Source organism: Syngnathus floridae, chromosome 5, assembly GCF_059516105.1.
Source record: "Syngnathus floridae isolate MCC-2025c chromosome 5, RoL_Sflo_1.0, whole genome shotgun sequence".
Lineage (NCBI taxonomy): Eukaryota > Metazoa > Chordata > Actinopteri > Syngnathiformes > Syngnathidae > Syngnathus > Syngnathus floridae.
Genome location: NC_142417.1, coordinates 19982973 through 20001341, shown reverse-complemented (window position 1 = coordinate 20001341; position 18369 = coordinate 19982973). Strand labels below are relative to the sequence as shown.

General features: G+C 42.6%; 1 protein-coding gene across 5 annotated transcripts in view; it reads right to left on the bottom strand.

The window, feature by feature from the left end:
- LOC148398486 (ubiquitin-conjugating enzyme E2 L3) overlaps positions 1–18369 on the bottom strand; it is an 82490-nt gene that overhangs the window by 57719 nt on the left and 6402 nt on the right. For 3 of the 5 annotated variants that reach the window (XM_088376939.1, XM_088376940.1, XM_088376941.1), the window contains exons 2-3: positions 14259–14354; positions 13989–14175 (exon numbers count right to left, since the gene is read on the bottom strand). In XM_088376939.1, the coding sequence (XP_088233065.1) occupies positions 13989–14175; positions 14259–14354 (283 nt within the window). The other 2 variants (XM_088376943.1, XM_088376942.1) reach the window with 2 other exon arrangements.

The following is an 18369-nucleotide window of genomic DNA, read 5'->3' as shown; positions in this document are numbered from 1 at the left end:
TGGCCATTACGCACGCCCGGTCCTCTGCCATGGAGCTATCGTCTCTGGAAGTCCACGCCGCCACACGCTTGGAAGTTTGTTTTGTGGAATAAAGAGCCGTTTACCAAACCCACGTCTATCCTTGTACTTTGTTAACGCTACAATATAGTTATATACTAGATCTGTGGAATAAAGACGAGGCTGACGTTAGGCCGCACGCGCGGCGATGTTGACAAAGGACGAGGAATTTGATCGATGGATTTAATGGATTTAAAGTGCACGGATGGTTTGATAATATTTTTGCTTATATTATAGTTATTTGAAATATAGTTTATCTATCGTTATATGAGCCTGTGGAATATTTTGAAGTGCAAGCGCCCTCAGCCGCGCGCAGCCATTGTTAACAAAGAACGATCGATGGATTTAATGAATTGGAGTGACACCGATGGCTTTATAAACATGTTATTTATGTAATGGTTGTCCTAAATCACTCTATATGTTACGTCAGGCCCGTTCTCAGCTCCTCATTTGTGTTTGTCACGTTAGCATACCTATCATTTAGCCTGTTGCTATCGTATCGAATGATCGATGGATTTAATGAATTGGAGTGACACCAATGGTTTTATAAACATGTTAGTCATGTAATAGTTGTCCTTAATCACTCTATATGTTACATCAGGCCCGTTCTCAGCTCTTTGTTTGTGTTTGTCACGTTAGCATACCTATCGTTTAGCCCGTTGTTGCTATCGTTTAGCCTGTTGTTGGTCATTCATGACTGTTTTTGGTGTGGGATTTTGTCGAATAAATTGCCCCCCAAAATGCGACTTATACTCCGGAGCGACTTATATATGTTTTTTTTCACTTTTTGGGGCATTTTATGGCTGGTGCGACTTATACTCCGGAGCGACTTATAGTCCGGAAAAAAACGGTACATGTCGATGGCACCCAAAATCATGTTGAATTGGCCCTGGACCCTATCCAGAAATATTCTGTGCCAGGAGCAAATTGTGAATTATTAAATCATTACGACATGTTATGATATTGGATATACATTAGTACTAAGTAGTACAGTATATACTTGTGCATTTATATCAATTGTTTCCATAAATTAAGACAATGATGAATATTGTCATCTCACAATAAGTTTAATTTTTACGAGATGTCTGGCCCAAAAGACCCATGCAAGTTGTACTTTTACACAAATTATATATTTAAAAAAAACTTACCATGCAAAGTTGTCTACACAAACTGATTGTGTGAATGAGATCTTGTGTTTGTATTTTTTGGCATCTCATCAGTCTTCTTAGAAGCCTTTTCTCCTGCATCAATTTGATTATTTCTCAATGTCTTCATTCGGACTTAGTTCTGCCTTCAATAAGATCTCTGAGCCCAAGCATTATTGAGCAGCGATATTACAGTATGACTTGATTAGGACTAAATATTTTCTCATACTATGTTCTTTCCACACAAATCACACGTTTCTTGAGTCTCTGTGACTAGCTCCTAACAGATTTAATTGCATAATTGGTTGGAGGCCAAACAAGCCAATCATAATTGTATTCATGAGCTCTTTCATCATTCTGGTTGGTTGTCAACTTGTCCATCACCTTGCATCACCATGATACTTTGATGAGTGACAACCTAAACAGACACGCCCATCCTTCGCTCACTCAGCAAGCCAGTGTTTTTTGGAGAGTTTTCTGGCATTAGCAATTCGATGCAACTTCTATGCAATTCGTCTGATACAACTACTAAAAATACACTCACAAGAAATGAAAACCGAGCGCACAGCTCCAAAATCAGCAGAAAGACTGACGCTTATGCTATGAAAACGAGTGCAGACAATATTATTAAAATGAAATACAGTTTGTTATTTTTGAGTCATCTCAAACTTAATCCTTCTTTAAACTGACAAAAGATTTCTGAAACACTCCTTAACAAACAGAACTTTGCCCGCAGACGTGGGAACACTGCTTGAAAAATGAAATTTGACCAGGCACTTTTTTGAGGTACTGATGTTGTGCAATGATTTGCGTGGATTGATGCATCCAACAACGGAGCATTTTGATCTCTCCACTTCAGTATCCTTGAGTTGTTTGGAGTACAAAAGTCTCACAGAGTCATAAACAAGGCGGATTCGTCTTAAACATGGCCAATTTGCAAATCTGCCATATTCATTCCTCGGATTTTGGTTTGTCCCGCCCCAACAGATGTGATGTAATAGATAGAAAACGTCTTAGAAAACAGAGAAATGTGAATAGAGTAAAAAAATAACACCCTAAAACGATCATAACAGTATTTCTGCAGCACCTGGTGGGACATATTACCGTATTTTTCGGACTAAAAGTCGCTCCAGAATATAGGTCGCATTAGCCATAAAATGCACAATAACGTGAAAAAAAAACATATAAGCCGTTCCGGAGTATAAGTTGCATTTGGGGAAAATTTATTCGACAAAATCTAACACCAAGAAAAGACATGAACAAGCAACAACAGACTAAACAATAGGTATGCTAACGTGACAAACAGAAACGAAGAGCTGAGAATGGGCCTGACGTAACATTCAGAGTTATTCAAATAACTATTACATAAACAACACTTTATAAAATCATCTGTGTCACTCCAATTCATTAAATCCATCGATCGTCCTTTATGTCAACAATGGTTGCGCGTCGCTGACGACACTTGCACTTCAAAATATTCCACAGGCCCATATAACGATATATGAATTATATATCAAATAACTATTATATAAGCAATATTATCAAACCATCTGTGTCACTCCAAATCATTAAATCCATTGATCAAACTACTCATCCTTTGTCAACAACGCCACGCGTGCGGCCTGACGTCAGCCTCGTCGTTATTCCACTGATCTAGTATATAACTATATTGTAACGTTAAGAAAGTACAAGGACCGAGACACCAGCGTCGACTTCCAGGCGTGTGGCGGCGTGGACTTTCATCCCCGGAGGTGGCACTTCCAGCCACGGAGGTGGAAGAGAGCTCCATAGAATAGGACCGGGCGTGCCAAGTCATGTCCAAGCCCCATCCACCGTTCCCAAACAGCCACCCAGCCGAGCACCGGCCCCCAACTTCCATCCACGGAGGTGAAAGAGAGCTCCGTAGAGTAGGACCGGGCGTGCGGAAAAGCCATGTCCGAGCCCCATCCACTGTCCCCGGGTAGCCAACCGGCCGAGTGCCGGCCCCCGACCCATCCACAAAGGTGAAAGAGAGCTCCGTAGTTTAGTTTTTAGTTTTTCAAACCTTCTCTGTTACTCCAAAATCATTAAATCCTTCAAACTCTTCGTCCTCCGTGTCACTTACAAACAAAGCCGCTAATGATGCCGGTAGTACATGGGGCCCTTCGTCATCTTCGTCATCCCGTGATCGAATCTTTGTCCTTTATGTAAACAACCGCCGCGCCGCACTGCTGACGTCACTTGAAATTCAAATTACAGCAATCCCTTGCTACATCGTGGTTCCACTTTTTTTTTTTAATTTTTGAAAATTTATGAAAAATTTCACATACAAGTCGCTCCTCAGTATAAGTCGCCCCCCCCACCCAAACTATGAAAAAAAAACGCTACTTATACTCCGAAATATACGGTACACTATTTTACACTCCTGGATACACATGAAAGTTATTTTAAAAGGAAAAATTGTCGATTCTCTATGATAAGTGTCCTTTAATGGTGGCGGAATTCTACAGCCTCCAGTACAATTAACCGCTTTGAAAAAGAGGTCACTAACTTTAATTTAAATACACACTCACAAGAGCATGCACGCACGCACACGGACGCGCACTCCAGTTTTTTTGCTTTTATATTGATTTTGTTGTGCACTTGCAGTCTCTAAGATAGTAGAGAATCATTCCCCTTATACATATTCTACAGTGGGGAGAACAAGTATTTGATGCACTGCTGATTTTTTAGGTATCCCCACTTACAAAGCATGTACAGGGTCCGGCAAAATAATCGGACACATTTGTAGGTTTAATGGTGGTAATGGTACCTCTCCGGGAACCATCACCTTATCGTGTTGGAGGGGTTTGCGCATCCCTATGACCCTGAGAGCTATGTTTTCTGGAGCTTTCAGCTCCTGGTAGGGCCTCCCATGACAGAGTGGTCTCAGGCGAGGGGCCCAACAAAGAATGGTTCAGGGCAGGCCGGCAGGCCCCAAGGGGGCAGCCCCCCCCAGCTGGTTATCTGGCAGTGCACTAACAACCTACACAAGAGAAAACCCCTTTGTTACGAAACCAATCAGAAACACCCTGACTGACCCAAGGTATCGACCCCCGCCCGTCCCTGACCTACGATCTATCAATCTCCGACATCCCTTCCATGTTGCTACATGGAATGTGCAAACACTTCGACAAACAGGTCACGCCACTCTTCTATCTCGTGACCTGTCTCGATACAACATCTCCATCACGGGACTCTGTGAATTACACTGCTGCGATAGCGGTGAGAAAAAAAGAGGGTGACCACAGCTATACATCTGGAGCAACCCAAAAGATAACAGAGGGCACTATGGCGTCGCCCTAGCAATGCCATATCAGGTTAGGAAATCCCTTATCGGATGGACCCCGGTCAGCGAACGACTACTAACTGCCCGTTTCCAACACCAACACGGCAGGATGTCAGTCGTTGTCGCCTACGCACCAACAGTCTGCGAGACGACCGGGCAAAGAATGCCTTCTTTGATCACCTACATCAGGTCATCCAGCAGATACCCCCACATGAAATCATTATTGTGCTAGCAGATTTTAACACCACTGTCTCCTCCACCTCAAGAGACCTGCAGACCAAAAACGTTATTGGCCCAGAATCCCCAGATCCCATCACCAACAACAACGGAGTCCGCCTCCAGCACCTACGCAGTGCTGGAGGTCTATCTATCGCGGTTACATGTTTCCCCAGGAAGAATATACACAAATGGACATGGTACAGCAATGATGGCAAAACCCATTAGGCCCTAGATCATATACTCATCTCCAGGCGCTGGAAATCCAGTGTTACCAACTGCCGTGTGTATTGTGGGGCCCAGCTAGGCAACACAGACCACTGCTTACTGGTAGCCCATCTGAGACTGAAATTAAAGGCCATCGCAACATCACAGATAACACCTCGACTGAGATCTTCCCATCTTCAAGACCCAACCATCACCGCATTGTTTACCCACTCCATCAGCAACAGGTATAAGACACTGGCCAAGAAATAACTTACCAACTGGGACCTTTTCATGTCTAAAATAAACCAAGCAACCGCCGAGTCCATCCGACACACCCACCATACACCTAGGCGTCCCTGGATATCACCAACAACACTAGAATTCATAAACCTGCACAGAGCTGCACGTCTCAGGGGCGATATAACAGAATATCGTCCCCTGGATAGTATACGGAACACAGCAATACAAGCAGACAGGGAGAAATTCTGGCAAGGAGAAGCAGAATGCCTGGACCCTGAGGCGAGTAAAAACAGGCCCCCAACAGAAGCAGTCCTGGTAAAGGACGCGCAGGGCAACATACTAAACTCCAAGGTCGACTGTATCAGCCGCTGGAAGGAGCATTTCAGCGACCTGTTGCATTATCCCTCACCCCAAACGGACCACGTCCTCACCATATCATCCGTAAATACCAGTGGAAATTACAACTGCAGCACAGACTCCATCACAAAAGAATAAGTCTCGCAAGCCCTGGCTACTCTTCGAAATAACGGAGCCCCAGGTATCTGTAACATCACAGCGGAAATGATGAAAGCGGGTGGAGACGACATCATTGACTGGCTCACCCATATCATCAATCATGTCTGGATTACCGAGCACCCCCCAGAAGACTGGACCAGAGCCATCATTCTCCCCTTCTGGAAGCATAAGGGTGATAAAATGGTCTGTAACAACTCCAGAGGCATTACACTTCTCTATATCCAAGGAAAGATCTTCACCCGCATACTTCTCACTCAGGCCCTCCCGGCCATTAGAAGCAAAAGAAGCCCCCAACAGGCGGGCTTCATGCCAAACCGCTCCGCAACGAACCAAATCTTTGCCCTACGCCTCATCATGGAGAAGGTACACGAGTTCCACCTCCCTCTGGAAGATTCTCACTATCCTCAGAGCACCAAGAAACATTACCACCCTCTTTCAAAAGCTCTGCAGTGATGCCGAAAGCTGTGTGCGTGTCAACGGTACCAACTCCACCTGGTTCTCAATCAACAGCGGTGTCAGACAGGGATGTGTAGCTGCACCAGACCTTTTAACTGTATCATTGACCATTTGATGGAGCGGATATGTGCGCGTATTCCAGGGGTTAAACTAGGCATATATATAGCCTCACTGATCTGGAATACGGAGATGATACCACGCTATTTTGCGCCACCCCTGATCAGTTGAAAGAAGCCTTGAAAATCTACCAAGAGGAAGCCACCAAGCTGGGTCTGAAGGTCAGCTGGCCCAAAACGAAACTGATGCACATAGGAGGCCCATCCCTTCCGCCGCTGCATATCAATGGAGAAGAAGTCCATTTTGTAACATCCTTTACCTACCTTGGCTCCGCAATCACCAGCAACGGCAACATGCTACCAGAAATAAATCGGAGACGTGCTCTGGCAGCCACAACCATGAAAACTGTCTGGAAACCACTGTGGAGACCTCACTCCATATCAAGAGAGACCAAACTATGGATATACAACTCCTCAGTCTTGTCCATCCTCCTTTACGGAGCAGAAACCTGGCCTCTCAACAAGACCCAGGCTGCCAGAATCGATGGCTTTGACACCAGAGCACTGCGCACTATAGAGGGGATAAAATGGACAGATAAACTCCAACTCTGTGCTGCAGGAACGCACCCAACAGCCCCCAGCATCCCACCTGGCAGCACAACGTCGGCTGCGCTGGTATGGCCATGTCAAAAGACTCCCCCCTGAACACCCGACTCACGCTATCCTCAATTTCCAAACAAAAATTGCCGGCTGGAAACGACCCCGCGGTGTCCCACGCACTCGATGAATCGATGCCATCACCATGGACCTACATCACCTGGGCCTGTCGCTAGCTGAAGCTGAGCCCCTAGCACTGGACCGAACCAACTGGCGAAGACTAACTAAACTGATTGGCTCTACGCATGGCAGCACCACCATCGCTGAGCAAGAGAACTGATGATGATGATGATGATGATGATGATGATGCAGCGGTAAGTTAAAGGTTGCTGGTATGTTGCTGTGATCGTGTGTGTCTTTGACACAAAGTGAGCATATACATTTCATTGTTACTACTGTCCACTATTGGGCCGTTTGTCCGATCGCGGTTTGCTTGGTGTGCGTGCCGTTTGATTGACAGCTCCGGCGCGCTCATAATTGATTATGTTGCTGCGATCGTGTGAGTCTTTGACACAAAGTGAGTATATACATTTCATTGTTACTACTGTCAACTGTTGTGCCGTTTGTCCAATCGCGGTTTGCTTCGTGTGCGCGCCGTTTGATTAACAGCTCCGGCGCGCTCCTTTAAGTTTGCCTCGCATCATACGAGTAGCCGTTACGCAGCGGCACGGCGATTAACGGTCGCCAGCTAATGTATTTTGTTGTCTCGATCAATGACTTATGGTTGGTGTGTTGCCGAGAGTATTTCATGTGTGGTTATTTATCATTATTATTTGCCAATAATTCAGGAAAGCAATCAAAACTGAACCACGTCTTCCTTCCTGTGTTCTGACCGACACCCGGGGATGAAAAGAGCATAACCATCCGAGCCAACCCCCTATACAGTCCCTCAGGCTCCCCAACAATAGCGGTAGCAGTTTGCATTATTTTATTGCAATGTTTTTCCTTATTCAGATTTATTTCAAGACTACAGTTAGACTTCACTTTGATGGTTAATGCAGTTATTGCAATTTTGTTGTTTTATCACAGTAGATTGGTTTATTTACATTTCCAAAACCAGAAGCCATTCATTTACAAATGTGATTGCACTTTAGTTTACATATTTAAATGTTCAGATATTAAGATGTGATACAGTTTTTGCATGATTTGAATGAGGCAAAATAACATGCTTTTTCTCTCGAATATATTGTTATAATCATTTGTTTCAGATTTACTGTAATTATTTTCTGTATAAAAATTAAATTTGGTGTTCAAAAAGTCTTTTCCAAACTTGAGTCTTGAAAAAGAGGGGGTCGTCTTATAATCGGGGTTGTCTTATATTTGGGCCAATACAGTACTTTTCAAAAATAAAAAAAACTTTTGGTTTCTTTAATTTATTTGCATTTTATAAAACCTACAAATGTGTCAGATAATTTTGCCGGACCCTATAGAAGTCTGTAATTTCTATCATTGGTACTCTTCAACTGTGAGTCATGAAATCTAAAACAATAATCCAATCACATTGTATGATTTTTAAATAATTAATTCCCATTTTATTGCATGAAATAAGTATTTGATACATCAGAAAAACAGAACTTGATATAGAGTGCAGAAACCTTTGTTTGCAATTACAGAGATCAGACATTTCCTGTAGTTCTTGACCAGGTTTGCACACTGCAGCAGGGATTTTGGCCCACTCCTCCATACAGATCTCCTCCAGAGCCTTCAGGTTTTGGGGCTGTCGCTGGGCCACACGGACGTTAAGCTCCCGCCAAAGATTCTCTATTGGATTCAGGTCGGGACACTGGCTAGGCCACTCCCGGACTTTGTGATGTTTCCCACGGAGCCACTCCTTAGTTGCCCTGGCTGTGTGTTTTGGGTCGTTGTCATGCTGGAGAACCCAGCCGTGACCAATCTTCAATCTCTTACTGAGGGAAGGAGGTTGTTGGCCAAGATCTCACGATACATGGCCCCATTCATCCTACCCTGAATACGGTGCAGTCGTCCTGTTCCCTTTGCAGAAAAGCATCCCGAAGAATGATGTTTCCACCGCCATGCTTCACAGTTGGGATGGTGTTCTTGGGGTTGTACTTATTCTTCTTCCTCCATAAACGACGAGTGGAGTTTAAACCAAAAAGTTCTATTTTTGTCTCATCAGACAACATGAACTTCTCCCATTCATGATCCAGAGGTTTTCTATTACGGATTTTTATCCATTACATCACATCCGTTGGGGCGGGACTACCAAATAATTTTACAAATCCGCCATCTTTATTACTCGAAAAAACTTTTGTCATGCAAACAACTCAAGGATGCCTAAGTGGAGAGATCAAAACGTTCCGTTGTTGGATGCATCAATCCACACAACTCATTGCACCGTCCCCCAGCATAAAAACCTCAAAGAAGTGCCTGGTGAAATTTCATTTTTCAAGCAGTATTCCCACATCTGTGGGCAAAGTCCTGCTTGTTCAAGGACAAGTGTTTCTCAAATCTTTTGTCAGTAGGATTCACGAAAAGACTGTTTAGTTGATGGTCCAGTTCCTTCAATCTATGGAAACGACCGACACAGTAAGGCGGTAAGCTTGAGATGACAAAAATAAACTGTATTTTGCTTTCATATTGTTGCGCATCTATGATTCACTTGTTTTCATAGCATTAGTGTCTGTCTTTCTGCTGATTTTAGAGCTGTGCGCTCTGTTTTAAATTCTTGTGGGTGTATTTTGAGTACCATATTTTCCGGATTTATTGGTTAACTTGACTGCAGTGCTTGTTTACAAAACGTGTTCATAAAATTGTGAGGGGATTTATTTTGTTACGTGTTATGTATATATGGACAAGTCTTCTGCCGTTGACATCTTTTAATCAATCAAAAAGTTTGTGGCGCACGTAAACACTACCTTGGCTAAAAAACTACAAATATGTCCGACCGGAAAGGGAGGTGCACATCTTGCGGCCTGGAGGGTGTGGGGTGTGAAGTACCTCATTTGCATTTAAAGAGACCGCAACAAAACGGTTTGCTCTGAGCCGCACCTCAGAACAAGTATAAAAGAGGGACCTGTGGTGCTATCAAAACGAGGAACTCAGACAAAAACATCGTTGTTCCACTTTATATAAACCACAACTGAATGAGTAAAACTTAAAATGGAAGAATTCATAAACGTGATACATGACCTTTAATATAAACTTTAGGCTTGAATGGTTTAAAACAAAGCTGATTTATCTGCCTGGAACCATGACCTACACTTGTCTAGAAATGGCAAAAGATGTTGTTCTTTTTGCCATCCGAGTGATAAGTTTTTTTATGCCTGCCACTATATTCATTATTCACCAATAGGTGCATACAAACAAATATATAACCAAATTATACGATAGAAACCTGTGGTGTGGAATCACAAAGTAATACACGTACAATAAAAATAGAAAAACACAGATCAACAAAAGGAGATGAACAGAAAAATAAAACAACCAAAAAATGTAGGGTAAAAAAGGATTTAACCAGCAGAGAAAAAAGCAGGGCGGAATCAAATACATAATGTTGGTGTGATATTTATAATAAAAGTCTAACAACAATATCCAAAATGAAGCTTAATTGTAATTTGGCAGTTTGTTCATGATGTTTTTGTTATGCAAGTTTCAGTGAGGATTTCTACAGATTTCCAATTTAAACCCCCCTCCCCCAGTATTTTGTTTTGTTTTATTTTAATATCCCTTCTCCTGACCATAAACAAGCCTGTGTGTATTTATGCTGTGGCAATGACTCACTGGCAATGAGATGGCAGTAAGAATTGTGGGGATCTTAAATTATTGTAATTGATTCTTTTTGGTTGCTGACTGCTGGTCCATTGTTGTGTTGTGTATAGAAATTCTGCCATCTAGTTGTAATATTTTTTCTGTTTTTCCAGGTGAGCAGTTAGAACCACAAACGATTCTGATTTGTTTTGAGTTTGTGTTGTTCAGTTCTTTTACATTTTGCAGACTGTAGGGGATATTCTGGTGAAGGAACCGGGATGGGCTGAACTGGTGGGCAGAGCCAAAGTGCGTACGGGTGGTCATCTGAAGTGTAAAACATTGGTTTCCAACCCTTTTATAGCACCACGGACCGGATTACTGTCAGACAATATTTTCATGGATCGGTGCTTGATGACATCATGATTTTTGCGAAGAAAACTTCTAAATACTACTCTAGAAAATGAAAATCAAATGTCGAAATCATCAATATAATAAAATATAATAAAATCATCATCTTGAATGACCACACATTGTTTATGGATGTTTTCTTTGCAACAATTGTCCGTGTTTGAACTACAATCCCATCTCCGCAAAAAAGAACAACCACAATCTTAAATTCTGCGATCATGTAGTTTTTAAACAGTTATGTTTTCTGATTGTAGGAGAGAAATGGAAGTTTTTTTTAATTGATGCCTTGGCAGTCTGCTCGATGTCTCACCAGGGGTGATAGGTTTGGGTTTAAAGGGAAATGTGCTTTCGGAAGTTTGCAAACATATTTTTTAAGGTTGTGTTAAACTTATAATCATATTAATATCTAGTATTGGAGTGCTCGTGTGGATTGGTGGGTGGCGAAGAATGTGCAGGCAAACTGCATGAACTTGTTTTCTTCGAAGTGCTGTGGAATAGGCCCAGATAGGGAGTACCGGACGAGAACACCTCAAGGTCGATGAGAAACGAGAACAACAGCACGTCTATGTGGCCGGGCTTCGAGGGGAAAACCCAACCGCCTGACCTCAGCAACACCTGGACGGGGAGGAGATGGCCATCGACCAATCATCTCACAATGTTTTGCATGCTTTAATATTCATATTGTGTTTCTTCAAAACTGGGCAACCCGGAAGAATGTGTCGTCTTTTGGTGGTCACAAAAACGCACGAGTTTTAGTGTGAGGGACCCGGGACCCAGGCCTGTATTAGTGCGCTTTGTCAGGAATAAACAATTGGTAAATTTGGTCTGATTGATCTACTGGTCTTCTCTTTGACAGAACGAACTCGCAAAATTGTTAGGTGCGCCAGTGTGTGGATTAGGACATAGCAATTTATGTGTTAAGTGTTGATCGCAATTTGGAGTCAGATCAATAACTAAAATCCGTAACCTAACAGGTTGAATGGATCTAATTGGCAAGCTATTGTAACTAACTGGCAAAGTAGTAATGATAGAAAATTGAGCATTTGACCTTGTGTTTTTGATTATCATGGTGTGGTTGGTTTTACCCTAGAAGTTTTGTTTTTCCAGTAGAATGATGTTATTGTCGTGTCCAGTGTGTTAAACAATTTTAATGTAGGTTGGATGGGAATTGTTGTAAACTCAGGTTTTGGCATTATCATTTTAATTGTGGTGATGGGTCGTATAATTGAGATTGGTAGTGTCGTCCATTGGTTTAGTTTTGTAGTTTTTAAAACTGGTATGAAGTTCAGGTTTAACAAGTCAACATGCGAGTTTTCATGTTCCATTGTGCTCGTCTGCTGCTGTGGGGCAGAACACGCTCTCTTACGGGGTGGAGCCAGCTATTTAGTCTTTATTTTGTATTTTAGCAGTTAACATTGGAGAACCTTTGTTTATTTATTAATTTAGTTCCACAGAAGTGCTGATATTTGGTAAGATTTTTGCCAACTAAAATTCACGGTGTGATACTGGTATGTACCAGTACTTGGTCCAACACTAGATTTTTCTCTGCTTGGCTCTGAACGAAGGCAGCCACTTCTTACTCTCGTCCTGCTCCCTTCCACCCCATCGTCCCTTTTAATCGAATTGATCTCTGTGTCTCAGTTTCAACTTATTCTATCTTCCTGTATTTTTCTTCCAGAATCTAACCGGGTAATTAGTCAGATGGACTCTTGACTCCATCGACAAAAAAAACTTTCAACAAAACCTGCAAACAATGGGGACACTTCTTGCCCCTCTGGGAACATTTGCTGCTGGGTACACCTTAGATTCCTGGAAGTGGAAGATGGTGCGCCTATGAATACTGTCCATAGAGGATGTAGAGGGAGTCCATATTGTCGGACTTCTGATAACAGACTGCCTGCTGTTTTGAGAAGGCAGTTTCTTGATCTCTCACAAAATTCAGCCGATTGGAGCAGCTTCATTGGATTGGAACATGACGCCAGTCCTTCTGGATTGCGAGGAGCACTCCAACTCATTTGATGAGTGAACCTAATCTCAGAGTGGATGCGATTTTTAGGGCTCTTTTGCAAAATGGAAACAACCGTGAAAATGTTGGAGTCTCGCCTTGACAGATCGATTGATGATTTGACAAACTGATTGTGCCAGAGTGAGTCACAAGCTACAGACTTTCAAGTCTAACCAAATTCTTGTCAGCCTGCTTCCAACAAACACCTGTTAACTGGCCCTATACCCTGGATCAAGAATAGTATCCCGGTAAACCCTTATACCTCTCCCTTCCATGGGTCTAAGACCGGTATACCAAGGACATCTCCATAACATTGAGACGTTAAGACTGGGAAAGAAGCTGTGGACATTGATACACACACACACACACACACACACACACACACACACACACACACACACACACACACACACACACACACACAGACACACACAGACACACACAGACACACACAGACACACAGACACACAGACACACAGACACACACACACACACACACACACACACACACACACACACACACACACACGGAGGAACATATGGAGGTGCACGCACGCACATGATAAAACACAAAGCCTCTTCATCACCGCCTTTGTTGGACTCCTATTCTTCCCCAAAACAAAATCTGTGCTCCAGGTGCACTCGCATGGACTCAGCTGCTGGTCAGTTTTTGTCACGCTCCCCATCTACCTCATTCCAGCCTTGCCACTTTACATAGAGTGAAGTCTTGAGATCTGTTGGACTTGTCCTTTAATGTCCATACATTACATAAACATTGTTTATGATGAGGTGTTTTCTTCTGGAATCAAATTATCCTCCACCAAGGAGTAAACAGGCCCCCCTTTTTTTCCTTCTCCTCTTCCCTAGTGTCTCTCTTTCCAAGATCTTGCAATATTCAATGACAGTAATGATTCATTCTTTCATCCATCCATCCATCTATCCAACACTGTATGTGAAGCATCAAAACTAACGGGCATTTATTCTTCCACAGACAAACATAGCAAACCCACCTTGGTCAGTCCTGGTGGCTGGCTTCCAGTTCTCTGCACTGATAACAGGCAAACACACCTGCCCCTTCTCATCAATGTTGGGGTGATAGATCTTTGTTTTGAAGGTGATCTTGGGAGGCTTGAAAGGGTACTCAGTAGGGAAAATGATCTCAATCCTGAATGCGCCTTTGTCATAGGGAGGGTTGTCCTACATAGAAAGAGGAAATTGATAAAAGTGAGGTCCCAAAGATGCAGTTACAGTCACAGATTAAAATAAATAAAGTTGCTTACAGGAACAATGAGCCCTTGCCATGACAACAGGTTTGATTCATCAACTTGAATGTTTCTGAAATTTTTCATTCCAGATTTGCGAATCTCCTCAAGTTCCTGGGTAGAAAAAAAACAACTGAGTATATAAGAAGTGATAGAAGACAATAATGAGGAAGAAAGAAGACATTCAAGTAAAACGTTTGGTAGGGCTGTCACAAAGAAATCGTTTGAGGATTGATTATCCCATCGACTGATTATTCAATCATTTAATCAGGAACTCTCCACCACTGTATAACCCCCGGATGTTTTTGTTTTTACTGGAGAAAAATACACCTCAACACAACACTTGAGTTTATTTCCCTCCCTTTTCCCCTCACTACGGCCCCCAGGTGTCCACAACAAAAAACTGTTGAACATTAACCAAAATAATAAAGGCCTGCTGTTAAATAAAGCTATTAAGTAAACAAATAACTACTGGGTGTCATTTTTACTCATTCGAGTTGTACAATTGCAGTGTAGAAGGGTGATTTTTATCTTGTGTTAGGAAAAAAAAACTGATTTATAGTCCGGAAAATACGGTATTTTAAATGTTCAGTATCACTGTCACTGAGCATAGGGTGCTGTTAAGTTTGTTTTACAGTTACTTACACTGCATTGCTTGTTATTCCCCTTTGCTGCAATAAAATAGATGTTAAAAATGAATATATTTTATCTTTCACATCTTTACTTAAGTGAAATTACATAAACATATTGATGAATGTTGCTAAATATTAGTATTAGAGTATCGGTACCGGTATTGACATAGCTAAAATCCTAACAAAATCCCTAGCCACGATTGATAAATTGTACCGTAATTTTCGGACTAAAAGTCACTCTGGAATATAGGTCGCATGAGCCATAAAATGCACAATGGCGTGAAAAAAAACATATATAAGTCGATCCGAAGTACAAGTCGAATTTTGGGAGAAATTTAGTCGACAAAATCCAACACCAAGAACAGACATGAACGAGCAACAACAGGCTAAACGATAGGTATGCTAACGTGACAAACACAAACGAAAAGCTGAGAACGGGCCTGACGTAACATTCAGAGTTCTTCAAATAACTATTATATAAATAACACGTTTATAAAACCGTCTGTGTCACTCCAATTCATTAAATCCATTGGTCGTCCTTTATGGAAACGATGCCACATATGCGCCGCGCCGCTGACGTCTAAATATTGTAAATATTCCACAGACCCATATAATGATATACAAAGTATATATCAAATAACTATCATATAAACAACATTATCAAACCATCTGTGTCACTCCAAATCATTAAATCCATCGATCAAATTCCTCGTTCTTTGTCTACAACGCCGCGTGTGCGTGCTGACGTCAGCCTCGTTGTTATTCCACAGATCTAGTATATAACTATATTATAGCGTTAACAAAGTACAAGGAAAGACGTGGGTTTGGTAAACGTCTTTTTATTTAACAAAACAAGAGTTCAACGAGCCAACAAGTACTGAACTGTAACGATAAAAACATATACAAGTTGCTATACGAAATAAAATACATCAAATAACTATAAAATAAATAGTTCACCACCACACGGCCCCAAGCACCAGCGTCGACTTCCAGGTGTGTGGCGGCGTGGACTTCCATCCCCGGAGGTGGCACTTCCAGCCACGGAGGTGGAAGAGAGCTCCATAGAATAGGACCGGGCATGCGCAAAAGCCATGTCCGAGCCCAAGCCACCGTCCCCAGACAGCCACCCGGCCGAGCGCCGGCCCCCGACTCCCATCCACGGAGGTGAAAGAGCTCCGTAGAGTAGGACCGGGCGTGCGTAAAAGCTATGTCCGAGCCCCATCCACCGTCCTTGGACTGCCACCCAACCGAGCGCCGGCCCCCGACTTCAATCCACGGAGGTTAAAGAGAGCTCCGTAGAGTAGTTTTTCAAACCTTCTGTGTCACTTCAAATCATTAAAACCTTCAAACTCTTCGTCCTCCGTGTCACTTACAAACAAAGCCGCTAATGATGCTGGTAGTACGTGGGGCCCTTCGTCATCTCGTGATTGAATCTTTGTCCTTTATGTAAACGACCGCCGCGCCACGCTGCTGACGTCACTTGAAATTCAAATTACAGTAATCCCTTGCTACATCGCGGTTCGTTTATCGCAGTTTAACTTTTTGTTTTTTTTGAATTTTGAAAATTTGTGAAAAAATTCACATAAGTCGCTCCTCAGTATAAGTCGCCCCCCCACCTAAACTATGGAAAAAGCGCAATTTATAGTCCGAAAATTACGGTATGTTTGTTCAAAGCAAACAGCATTAGGGCCCCCTAAAATGTCATAGACAGAGACATTCTTACGGGGCAGCATTCCAGCTTTCTGGAAAGCCAGGATCATTGCCAAAGGGCAACGTGACTCGGACAATGACGAGAGGGAATTTAGCAAGTTTAATGGCGAACTTGCCCGACTGTGTAATTTGGATACAGAAGAGGAATACTTGGATGGATTTGCATATGAATATCGATCAACAATAATGTGAGTACAGTAGAGTACATGGTTAAACAGTAGAACAAAGTACAACCAAACTCACCATCTTGCTCCCGTTGCATTTTCTTTTTTTTTATTTTTTTTTTTAACCGTAAATCAGGGGTAGGCAATTCCGGTCCTCGAGGGCCGGTGTCCTGCATGTTTTCTATGTCACCCTGTTAAGTCCCAAAGTCCCAATGATCATCGTCACACACACATCTGGGTGTGGTGAAATTTGTCCTCTGCATTTAACCAATCCCCATGTGATTTTATCCAGCTTCTGCAGACCTTGCCAATTATCTGACCATTTGAATCAGGTGTGTTGCAACAGGGTGACATAGAAAACATGCAGGACACCAGCCCTCGAGGACCAGAATTCCCTACCCCGCACATCCCCTTCCTCAAGGTCATCATCACAAATCGATAACATTTGCTGCTCGTCTCCATTGACTCAAACATTTTACATTTTCAGTCTTCCTGCCTTGCGTCAGTTGCTACTCAGCAGCCAGCAGTCATGCCATGCATGCACCCTATAATGTGGTGTGCCCTGTGTGTGGATTAAGTACAGAATAGCCTCCGCAACAGAGTCTGCGCCTTTTAACCTGGCGCGCCTTATGGTGCGGAAAATACGATAGTTTGTCCAATTGGAGTGTCCATAACACTACGTCATTGCATGTCCTCCACTCCGCTCATATTTTGAATACCGTATTTTCATGACCAAAAGGCGCGGACTTTAACTTTTAAGTCTCAGTTATGTGTCCTGTTACTGTATTTAACATATACATAGGGCACACTGCATCATAGGGCTCAGGTTTTATATATGCAATGCACTTTAACGTTTCTCATGGCGCTCTCTAAAACGTCCCCCTTACAACAACACATGCGCAGGGCGCATTACAAATCAACGCCAACACTTTCCCCTTTAACGTTCTCATGGCGCTCTTTACTACGTCCACCTTACAACAACACACACACAAGTAAACAAGTTTGTGTATTTAAAAATAGAGCAGGAGCAAAACTGAGTTTGGTTGTGTTTTATAAAAGTATTGATTACAAAGTACAACTTTTTTTTTTTTAATCATCAATAGGCGTGGGTAAAACACATGGATAAAACAAGCACACAAGTGTGCATATTTAAAAATAGAGTGGAAGCAAAACTGAGTTTGGTATTCACATTTTTATTACCGGTAATCGTTATCAATCAAGCCCATTGAAGTCCTCATCCTCTGTTTCTGAATTGAACAGCTGCGCTAAATCTCCAACAGACACGCCAGGTTCACTTTCTTCACTGTCAGTCTTTATCCGTGCCGTGCGGTTCCTCGGATATGATGCCGGCTTTTGCGAAAGCTCGAACAACAGTGCCAGCAGACACGTTAGCCCGAGCATCTACAATTCATTCGCAAATTGCGGTTTAAGTCGCCCAGCTCTGCCTTCCACTCTTAGTGAAACTGTGGTCTCCATCGGTCATCCATCACTCCCACAGCCTTACTTTGAACGACCGGTTCACCCCGATGTCCAGCGGTTAGAGTTCTTTTGTCATGCCTCCCGGAATGACAGCAAGCTCAGAGTTCATTTGCTTAACTTGTTTTTTCACATTTCCTGTGAGAT